Here is an 11,452-nt window from a genome sequence, read left to right as displayed (position 1 = left end):
TAAGTATGTCAAGATTTTTCTTTCACAACCCAGCAGGTGCCAATGTTCAACACTCCCCTTACCAAAGACTCTGAATTTGCTATCTTAACTACTCCCCACTTGTGGACATATCAAATGCTGTTTATTAAAATTCACATTACAATTATAAACTTACCTAAGCTGGTACCAAGGAAAAGTGTAGTACATATCTTGTCATGCCTGGGACTTACTAAAGGCATTTTAAAATGTAAAAATAGGAATAAGATTTCTAATGTTTACTATAATCACCTTAAGAGATTAACTGAAGAGATTAACATGTATTAATCCTCCCAGATAAAATTTCAGGTTCTGGCAAGAACCTGAAACTCTGCATTCATTCAACATACAACTCTCAAATATTTAAAAAAGTCTACTACTAAGTATTAGGGTATTTTTCAGATGATTGGCTTAGAAACACCTAGGCCTTAAAAATATATCCACTGAATATAAAGCATGTGTGGTTTTGGTTTAGGTTACTGCAAAAATAATTTCATGTGAGCTTTTATTATCCCTACTGAATTTTAGGGTTGTGTTTAAGACCTGAGATAGGATGAGATCAAAGCGTTTTATACAAAGAGCCTCTTCTTTTAAATTTATACAAAGAGCACTATCTTTTAAATCTGGCCAAAGTGTACTAATTAATTGAAGAGATACAAGTCAAGTTTCAGTTAAAGGATGGGGTGGACTTTAGGGGGAAGTCGGTATAGAAGAGTATCGAAAATTGCAGACAGTGTGTTCCCAGCATATCTGAGACAATTCTAAACTGGCCAACAAATCATTTTGGGCATCTGAGTTATGTGTAGCCATATATATAAAATGCTGACTCACCTCAAACGTTAAAATTTTTCTCCAAGGCGGGTTTTTTTCATTCTCTGATTCTAAAAATGGGAAGCCAGATCCTTTGCTTCTAAATTGTTTCTTCTTATCTATTAGTGAGGATATAGGATTTCTCCTTCCTTCTGGTCTTCCCCTTGGTCTTCCTGTCGGCTGGTACTTCTTCTTTTTCTTTTTTTTGTACCTCTTTTTCCTGTTCTTGAATCTTTCAAAAATAGCTTTTATAGTCAATGGTATTGGTTCAAAAGATGAGTCACTTGATGAATCACTTGCGTGAGCACTTTCAGGTGTACGAACAAATCTTCCAATGGGGTTTCTTTTCCTCCCTTTAGGTGAGTAAGGGATACACTGAGTTTTAAATAAGCTGCTATCAGAAGAGTTATCACTAGAAAAATGGGAAAAAAATTAATTTCATCTTCCTTTCTTACTGAATGCTTATTACCAGTAATACCCAGTCCCAAATGTACATTTCTTCCAAGACCAACTCAGGAAAACATGCCCAGAATTAAAAATTTTTTAAAGGAAGGGCTCAGCCGCCTTTCTGCTGACCAACCTACTTAAATAGCTCATAAAGCTACAGCTCTTATTAAAAAGAGTTTTGTAGACATCGTCTTGCTGTTACCCAGACTGGAGTACAGTGGTGCAATCACAGCTCACTGCAACCTCAAACTCCTGGAACTCCAGGGATCCTCCTGACTCAGCCTCCCAAGTAGCTAGCTAGGACTAATGGCATGCACCACTGTGCTCAGCTTAGAAAAAAACTATGTATATTTCAAGATAATGTATGAGCTCCACAAAGGCTGTATGGTTCGGTTCACTGCTAAGAGTAAGTAAAACAAACACAGCCTACCAGACAAAAACAGGAAGAGGTAGTCTGGAAGAGATGCTAATATGACCCAAAGAATACATTTTTTTCTCGAAGAATGTGTCCCATTATAATATATTCACATTTTGAATTTAAAGTATTTGCAATGCTATTATCAATCTATATTAACTAGATAAACTTGGAAGGTCAGTGAAATCTGGTTTTCCTTCTTTCCCAATTCCTGAAAATTATCTTTACTGTCACTCATTATATACAATAATTTCTCATAATTCAGATACAATAAATATGATTAAATCCACTCCGTTCTCCAGTAAAAACCCACTTACCTTTGATTTGCAAGTTCCATAGCAGCAGATGTCACATGGTCAGGAGAATCTATTCCTGATTTATCCATCAATTGCTTTGTTTTATAACAGTTTTCTGAAATTATGAAATTTAGTAAATGTGACAAAGCTTCCCTAAATATTGACACAGTATCTACTATAGTGTTCAACACGGTCAGACTATGCCAACGATTTTAGACAAAATCATTTGCCAGGGTTAAGCTTCTTATCCATTTCAGATCAATTTCTTTAAAAAGAAATTCAGAAATTTTATTCACAGGTTCTTTCAGTTTTTACCCTCTAAATATATTCAATGGAACAAGATTCTAAAAAAGTACTGTCACTTCCAAAAAAAGCATCTTTCAATATAAGTAAAAAATATAGTTTTATCATTAGCCACTTATTAACGTGCAATTACCAATACAATATTAATGTACAATTAAAAACCATTTTCCGAGATCAAAGACGGAATTCCTAAGGCAAAATGTGCCCTATATAAACCAGGAAAAGGATCTCCAATCAACAGACCATTTTAAACTCCTGATCACCTCTCCATTATAATTCCTAGATTCATTTAAGTAACTGAACTTTGTCATACTGTATCTTTGCCATTATTGGTGGAAACTGACAAGTTCTGAATTCTCAACCTTTTTCAATAAACTATCATAATTCTTTGTGTCTTCATCCCCATGGTAGAGAGTATACAACATGCCAAAAAAAGAAGAAAAAGATTCCTTCTTGCGAGCTAAAAGAAAAAAACAGGTTGGTCTGGGTGGCTCAGGCCTGTGTAACACAGCACTTTGGGAAGTCGAGGCGGGCGGATCGCTTGAGCCCAGGAGCTCAAGACCAACCTAGGCAACGTGGTGAAACTCCGTCTCTACAAAAAATACAAAAATTAGCCGGGCTAGTGGCGCGCGCCTGTGGTCAGAAGGCTGAGGTAGGTGGAATACCTGAGCCTGGGAGGTGGAAGTTGTATGTAGTGAGCCTCAGCACACAAGGAGACTCTTGTCTCTACAAAAAGTTCTTAAGATACTGGCTAGGTGTGGTGACCCGTGCCTGTGCTCCCCAGCCACTCGGGAGGATCGCTTGAGCAGAGGTGGAGGTTGCAGTGAGCCGAGATTGCACCACTGCACCCCCGCCTGGAGGACAGAACAAGACCCTGTCTCAGAAAAAAAAAAAAAAAATAGACATGGCAACAAAAATTAAAGATAACTACTTATTTCACTATTGTACTTGCCTTAGTCAATCTCTTGTCTCATTCTGTAGCTTCTTGGGACCTGACATGTGTCATTGCATATAAATCCTAGGATGAACTAGCAAAATATTTAAAATATAAAACGATAAGGTTACCAAGAGCTCAGATTTGTTAAATGCCCAATGGTAATTTCCTGGTAGAACGTCTTATTAGCTTTCTTAAGTACAAGATTCTACGAAGTCATTATATATCGAATGCTCAAAAACGGAATTCAACAAAAATTTGGCCCCATGCATTAATGGTATACCTGTGGTTAATTTTTTTTAAAAGTAGGGATTATCAAACTAAAGCTAGCTCAAGAATCACTTTTTCTTAGTGTTTAGAAGACACTCCTACTTGGGTGTCGATGCCTCCGCTGGAATTCTGCAATTCTTAGAGGCCACGTGGGCACAGAGCGGCGCTCTACCCTGAGCTAATTCTGTGACCACCAGCGCGTCTCTCCGGGCAGCGCCTAACCTCCAGGAAACCGGCGCTATCAATGCGTACCTCACATATGAAGGTTAAATCATTTAAATTACGTAAAAAGGTTAAACTTGTCTGCAACACGTTTTAACACCTCCATCTCAAGATACAATGAAGCCCGCCAGCCCTACAACCACGTTTGTGGGCCTCATACCAGCCGCGTGGCGCGGAGTGGCCTGCAACCGTGATCCCTTCACCCTCTCGGCCCGTCTTCCGAGGCTCGATCCTCCGGAACAACGCAGGGGCCGAAACCCCAGATATGCAATGCCTCCCCTGCCCAACAAGCCCAGACGGCCTTGCCCTCTTGGGAACCTACCTAAAACCGCCTCACACCGGCCCCAACCGCGCACTTGCTGCCCGTAACCCAGGCCTCGGGCCAAAACCTGCGACTGGCCTGGTGCGTGAGTCCTGGAGATTTGCACACACTAACCTCCCGACTTCAATCCTCCAACTCCAGAAAACTAGCCGATGTCCTCCAACCGCGCGGAAGAAAAGGGTGGGATATCTCCGCGGCCCAACTAATAGTGAGGCAGAAATCTCGCGATACAATTTAGCTCCCGGGAAGAAGGCGAGCGGTGGGAGGAGACGCGACGCGGGGGCGCCATTTTTCTCGCCGCGCAGGGAGGAGCGACTAACGTGGGCGGAGCTGTAGCTCGCGTACTCTGAGGAGGCGGGATTGGCGTAGGTGGAGATCCGGACTCTGATGTTTTGCTTGCGTGACCGATTCGGTGAGTGGAATAGCCAAGAACATTTCGGCAAATAACAAAAAGAAAATGTGCGGTCAATTGTGAGTGGATGAGAACTACGAGGAAACAGCCTCTCAGCCCGGGTCGTTTCCGGTGGTCTCGCGTTTGCTGGGCTGTCGCCTGGCTTTCTAAACCTGGTCCCAAGTGTGTAGTGAGGGTGACGGGTGGGATGTGTGCCTGAGTGTTTTGTCGTCTGTCTACTTTTGCCTTCAAAACCCTTGTGTGTGAAAATATTCGGGAAGGTTACTCGAAGTTTGTAACCTTTGTGCTGGACACCAGTGTTATTCCTTAGCACGCCCAGGTCTCCTCCCCACCTTTGCACCTGTCTCGGGAGCTCACCCTTTCTGCCTCCCAGGAATTTATAGTTTACGTCACAAGTGAGACCTGTGGAGGATTTCTTTTTCCTAAGTTTCCTCCTACATACCCCCCGCCCCCACCATTAGTTCCTTGATCGGTTCCTGAGTTAAGATTAAGCAGTGTAAACTAGTTTAGTTTTGGTAGGGTTTTTTTCTTCGAAAGTTTTTTTTGTTTGTTTGTTGTTTTTTTTGAGACCGAGTTTCGCTCTTGTTGCCCAGGCTGGAATGCAATGGCGCGATCTTGGCTCACCGCAATCTCCGCTTCCCGGGTTCAAGCGATTCTCCTGCCTCAGCCTCCCAAGTAGCTGAGATTACAGGCATGCGCCACCATGCCCGGCTAATTTTTTTGTATTTTTAGTAGACACGGAGTTTCTCCATGTTGGTCAGGCTGGTCTCGAACTCCAGACCTCAGGTGATCCGCCTGCCTCGGCCTCCCAAAGTGCTGGGATTACAGGTGTGAGCCACCGGCCTCCCAAAGAAATTTTAAAAAGGGATGAACTGGTTTGATTTTTCTGGTTTCAAACTTCTGTTTTCATATGATAAACCACAAAAACCAGTAAAGCTGTCTAGTCTTATTTTATAGTTTACATCATTTTAGGATACAGTGTGCCTTAAAAGTAATCTGGTCTCTTTACCCTCCTTTGCTCCATAGATTGGACAATTTCGGGGATAAAAAGTCTGACACTGCATTTGATGCACAGGGGCTGGGCAATGACTAAGCTCCAGGACTGGTATGGCATGTCCCTCACTGCCATATTCAGCAGCAAGCCTAGCTGTGTAATTTGTGAGGCTCAATGCAAAATGCAAATGCAGCGTCCCTTGTTCAAAAAGAAGGGGAAAAGTGGTATTAAAAGGAAGGAACAATTAACTCCTAATGCAGAATCACTGAAATTTCACATTTCATTTTGTATTTTTTTTTTTTTTTTTTTTTTTTAAGAGACGGAGTCTTGCTCTGTCGCCCAGGCTGGAGTGCAGTGGCCGGATCTCAGCTCACTGCAACCCCCACCTCCCAGGCTCAAGAGATCCACCCACCTCAGCTTCCCAAGTGGCTGGGACTACAGGCGCCCGCCAGCACACCGGGCTAATTTTTGTACTTTTAGTAGAGACCAGGTTTCACCATGTTGGCCAGGCAGGTCTCGAACTCCTGACCTCAAGTGATCCACCTGCCTCGGCCTCCCAAAGTGGTGGGAGTACAGGCGTGAACCAACGTGCCCGGCCACATTTCGTATTCCTTTGTTTGTTTTATAGAGACGGTCTTGCTCTGTCACCCAGGCTGGAGTGCATTTGAAGCAAGATATTTCTCAGACCCCTTCACGGTTCTTGGGGCTGCGGTGCCTCCCTTACTCTGCCGGCAGCTCTCAACTCCTCGCAGGAGGGGGCGCGCGAGTGAATGAGGCGGAAACTGGAGTGCTGGAAGCCACGAACTCCACTAACTCAGGCCTGCTGCGCCCCACCATTTATGGGAGGGTGCGTGGGGGTGAGCTGATGCTGGAGCCCGAGCGAGTGGTGGCCGGCAGGAGCGAACTCCATGCAGGCCCTGCGGCTGTGTCTGGCAGATGCCCGTGACTCCTGAAGACCCACAACCTGTCTCACAATCTGTCATGGTTGTGAAAAGTTGAGAGAATGTCTGCACAGTGTCTCACGGTGTCTGGTACACAGTGTGCGCTCAAATGGTAACCAGTTTAGTTGCGATAGTTGGTCTCCCCCTTCAGGTGTTGACCTCTGCAGCTGCATTTCCTTTCTAGACCCTATTTCTGGGCCATCGCCTCCCACCAATTAGGCAGGAAAATATTGTTTGCCTCTATCTGGCCCAAGGCTGTGTTCCTGGAGTTTATGTGAGAACCTAACCCCTTTCTCAGCTCCAGCTGTAACCCTCTCCCCACCTCCAACACACACATACACATGCTACCACACTGCCTGCAGTGCCATCACCCTGTCTGAAGTTCACCTCATTTTAGGATTGGACGGGCCTTCATAATTTAAATTTTATTATGAAAAGGTGATAGGCTAAGGAACTCATTTAATTTTTTGTCTAAATGTCAAATATAGAGTAGAAAGCACAAATATCTATTATAGAAATACTTGAGAGTCCTATATGCACTGTTATCCACAACCATTTAAACACTTATCCTCAAATCCCTAATAAGGACCCCTAATAAGTACATTTCTAAACCAGTTATTCAAGCTACATCCTCCCAGGATTGGACTTTGTTTCTACTTTGGTAGGGACATAAATAAACAGAAACACCTGACCTAACTTTTTACTAAAGTAAAGAGATAATAAAAGGAATAAAATTAAGATTACATTTGGATTTTAACTTGTGTTCTTATTTCTGCTGTCAGCAAAAATATCTAAAGTGCTTTTATTATCATTATAAATGAATATACTATTCATTGTGCAGATTTTGACATGTTCATAAATAAGTACCCAATGTTTCCTTGATAAAGAATGTGATAAAATGTTAACATTTGGGAAATCTGGGTGAAGAATATACAGGAATTATTTGTATGTAATATCTGTTAATCTGAAATTATTTAAAAGAAAAAGTTAAACTGTCTCATTCCTGAACAATTAAAAATTATTCAACCCAAAACTGAAGGGGGCCTGCCCCTCCACTCGTGTGGGTATTTCTCATCAGGTGGGACAAGAGACTGAGAAAAGAAATAAGACACAGAGACAAAGTATAGAGAAAGAACAGTGGGCCCAGGGGACCGGCACTGGCACTGGTCTCCGAGTTCTCTCAGTATTTATTGATTACTATTTTCACTGTCTTGGTAAGGGGAGTGTGACAGGACAACAGGGTGATGGTGGGGAGAAGGTCAGCAGGAAAACGTGAGTAAAGGAATCTGCGTCATAAATAAGTTCAAGGGAAGGTACTGTGCCTGGACGTGTACATAGGCTGGATTTATGTTTCTCTTTACCCAGACATCTTAAGTGTAGCAAAGAGTAACAGAGCAGTATTACTGCCAGCATATCTCCCCTCCAGCCACAGCATGGTTTTCTCCTGTATCAGAATAGAACGTAATAGTCGGCTTTACACGGAGACATTCGGTTCCCAGGAATATGTGGAAAACAGAGGCCTTCCTCTTATCTCAACGGCAAAGAGGCCTTCCTCTTTTACTAATCCTCCTCAGCACAGACCTTTTATGGGTGTAGGGCTGAGGGACGGTTAGGTCTTTCCCTTCCCACGAGGCCATATCTCAGGCTGTCTCAGTGGGGGGAAACCTTGGACAATACACAGGCTTTCTCGGGTAGAGGTCCCTGCAGCTTTCCGTGGTGCATCATGTACCTGGTTAATAGAGAATGGAGAATGGCGATGACTTACCAGGCTTACTGTCTGCAAATATATTGTTAACAAGGCACATCCTGCACAGCCCTAAATCCCTTAAACCTTGATGCAATACAGCACATGTTTCTGTGATCACAGGGTTGGGGCTAAAGTTACAGATTAACAGCATCTCAAATCAGAACAATTTTTCTTTGTACAGATCAAAATGGAGTTTCTTTTGTCTCCCTTTTCTGCATAGACACAGTAACAGTCTGATCTCTCTTTTCCTCACACAAAACTATGTTTAAAATAATTTAAGTATGATTATGTAAGATTTGGGGGCTGGGCGTGGTGGCTCACACCTGTAATCCTAGCACTTTGGGAGTCGGAGGCAAGTGGATTGCTTGAGCTCAGGAGTTTGAGACCAGCCTGGGCAACATGGTGAAACCCTGTCTCTACTAAAATACAAAAAATTAGCCAGGCGTGATGGCACATGCCTGTAATTCCAGCCACTAGGGAGGCTGAGACAGGAGAATCGCTTGAACCTGGGAGGCGGAGGTTGCAGTGAGCCAAGATGATGCCATAGTGCACTCCAGCCTGGGTGACAGAGCGAGACTACGTCTCAAAAAAAAAAAAAAAAAAAAAGATTTGGGATGCTTTATGAACAGTTATATATATTTGGGAGATTAGATTACATATATTAAATCAAGAACAATAAAAGCTGGTATTTGATAAAGTACTGAAGTAAATGTAACATCGTAAATGTATGCAATAGAATGGTTAGAGAGGATATGTTGTTGAAAAGTACCGAACTAGAAACCCAGTTTCTAAACAACCTACGAATCTTTGGAAAATTAGAAAAAAAAATTTAGAAGAATATTTCAGATGACTGAGGATCACCTTTCCACTTGCTAAATAGGCATGTTAAGGGCAGAGGCCACTCAGATTAATGAAGTGTTCTATTAACAATTTTAATGAGAACTCCTGCAGTACTCTTAGAAACACCCTTAAGAGTCTTGTCTGTGTTCCCTGTTGTGATTGGCCTGGAGTAGGATACGTGACTACCTCATATTACTTGTATTTTTCCCTGCCTTCATTTTATCTCCCTCTGGTTGCACACCTCATCACTGAACACTTAAGGTAAGATACTGATCTCTGTGTATGTGTACTTATTTGTTACAAAATATACTTGGCATATATTTTATTTTTTAGTTGCAATGATAGAAAAGCATGTATTTAAATATCAAATTATAATTGGGTAGATTATCAGAATTGAACATTAAATCTATTTACCAAGAAAGTATATTTATTTGTAAATGAAAATAAAAATTTGAATTTCAAAGGCTAATCATTCCATAAAAATTTCCATTTGTATTTGTAATTTAAATTTTATTTTGAAAAAATGATAGTCTAAGGAGCTCATTTAATTTTTGGCCTAAATGTGAAATATAGAATAGAAAACACATATCTATTATAGAAATACTTGAGATCCTATGTGTACTGTACAAATCCTATATGTACTGTTATCTACAACCATTTAAACACTTACCCATAAACTCCTAATAAGTACCTTTTGCTTCAAGACCTATATTCCTTAGACCAACCATTAGAAAATTGGATGTTCACTCCAGCTATATGATTTTTTTTAAAAAAATGAATTGGCCGGGAGCAGTAACTCACACTTGTAATCCCAGCATTTTGGGAGGCAGAGGTGGAAGGATCGCTTGAGGCCAGGAATTCAAGATCAGCCTAGGCAACACAGCAAGATCGTGTTTCTATTAAAAAATTAGTTTTAAATTTTAAATTAAAATAAAGTATAAGTGTTAAAAGGTCACTTGTCTGTTTCTCACTTGGAATATTAAATGCTAGAAGCTGTGTTTGCCTTTTTGTGAAGATAGAAACCTAAATGCCCTTTTGTTCTGTTTGTATGTTTGAATGCTAAAGGTTCATTTCCAGAACAGAAGCAGTTCATACTCGGTGCACTGTGGACTCTTGTGATAATTAACCAAGAGTAACTCTATTTGTCCAACCTCACACCTAAAGAAGAAAGAAAATGGCTTGTGCTGAGTTTTCTTTTCATGTACCAAGTCTAGAAGAGCTTGCTGGAGGTAAAAACAATATTAACTTTGGGTTTTTAAAAATTATCCCAAGAGAAAATTCTTTTAAAAAGATTCTAAGATCTATCTATATCTTACTACTTACCTATATCTATATCTTACTTATCAATATAATACTTTTGGTATGGAATTCATTTTCCATTTCAGTTTCTGTTCTGTCCCATTTTTATTGAGAAAGTCAAAAATTCTGTCCCTCCAAAAAAACCGAAATTATAATTTGTAAATTCTTTTTTCTTTCACTTATAGATTATTGATGATACCAACTTTATAAGATGTAAATGATTAGTGATCCAAGACTTAAGCATGTGTGATGCCCAAAGAGTTGCACAATTTTGCTTTAACTTTTTTCACTTACATTATTCTTTAAATGTATATTCTACTGTTGTATGTTAATCATATTCCCAATATAATTCCCCCACACCACTGATAATGACAGACTGCCAGTGAACTTGCTTTGATTTCTCTCTGTGTTTATTTTGATATATTTCACCTTGTTCAAACAAGTATTTAAGGCAGTTTCCCAAGATAAATTAGGAGGGAAGATAGGCAAAATGGAAAACAAAAATGGGCACACAAAATGAAGCCAGGAATAGTTCTTATCCAAAACTGTAAAGTCTGTCAGAATACCAGCCTTTATTTGACAACCTCTAGGTTCTGTTCCGATGGTAACTATAGAACCTTCCCTTGTTTCTCAAAATGTGTTGTTCTGGTAGTTCATTTGTCATCTTGATAAGGTCGAAGTCAAGAAATAGACTCATTTTTGCTTTGTTGTAACTTTCCTCTTATAATCTTCCCCCCCCAAAATGAATGGTAGCTAGTAAACAATCTGTATTGTTTGGCCTGTATTTCTTTTTCATCAGTCTGTCTTCCCTAATATGACAGGGTAGCTAGGAATTTTTTCTTTTTCTTTTCTCTTTTTGTAAACGTAGGATCTTGCTCTATTGCCCAGGATGCGCTTGAACTCCTGACCTCACTTGATCCTCCTGCCTCGGCCACCCAGAGTGTTGGGATTACAGGAATGAGCCACCATGCTTGGCCAGATTTTTTCTTTTATTGCTTTTCTAGAACCAGTTTTCACTTTTCTGTTTGTTTCTCTTTTCCTTCTATATGTGCAGGATATATTCAGTAAAAGTAGAAATTTTATGGCCTGGTACAGTGGCTCATGCCTGTAATCTCAACACTTTAGGAGGCCAAGGTAGACAGATCACTTGAGGTCAGGAGTTCAAGACCAGCCTGGCCAACATGG

The 11,452-nt window shown here is 40.9% G+C and overlaps 2 protein-coding genes across 3 annotated transcripts in view; one reads left to right on the top strand and one right to left on the bottom strand.

Moving 5' to 3' along the window:
- TAF1D (TATA box binding protein (TBP)-associated factor, RNA polymerase I, D, 41kDa) overlaps window positions 1–4,256 on the bottom strand; it is a 5,710-nt gene extending 1,454 nt beyond the window's left edge. The window contains exons 1-3 of the mRNA XM_011930317.1: window positions 4,035–4,256; window positions 2,005–2,098; window positions 847–1,237 (exon numbers count right to left, since the gene is read on the bottom strand). Coding sequence (XP_011785707.1) covers window positions 847–1,237; window positions 2,005–2,072 — 459 coding nt within the window. The 5' untranslated portion in view covers window positions 2,073–2,098; window positions 4,035–4,256. The remainder of the gene's footprint in view (window positions 1–846; window positions 1,238–2,004; window positions 2,099–4,034) is intronic.
- Window positions 4,257–4,309: 53 nt separating this feature from the next.
- The window catches only part of LOC105503416 (chromosome unknown open reading frame, human C11orf54), a 28,109-nt gene continuing 20,966 nt past the window's right edge, over window positions 4,310–11,452 (top strand). The window contains exons 1-2 of one of the 2 annotated variants that reach the window (XM_011930313.1): window positions 4,310–4,446; window positions 10,046–10,197. In XM_011930313.1, the coding sequence (XP_011785703.1) occupies window positions 10,143–10,197 (55 nt within the window). In that variant the 5' untranslated portion in view covers window positions 4,310–4,446; window positions 10,046–10,142. The remainder of the gene's footprint in view (window positions 4,447–10,045; window positions 10,198–11,452) is intronic. The other variant, XM_011930314.1, reaches the window with a different exon arrangement.

Source organism: Colobus angolensis, unplaced genomic scaffold (assembly GCF_000951035.1).
Source record: "Colobus angolensis palliatus isolate OR3802 unplaced genomic scaffold, Cang.pa_1.0 Scaffold850, whole genome shotgun sequence".
Taxonomy (NCBI): Eukaryota; Metazoa; Chordata; class Mammalia; order Primates; family Cercopithecidae; genus Colobus; species Colobus angolensis.
The sequence above is the reverse complement of the archived record's forward strand: the minus strand, read 5'-3'. Positions and strand labels throughout refer to the sequence as shown.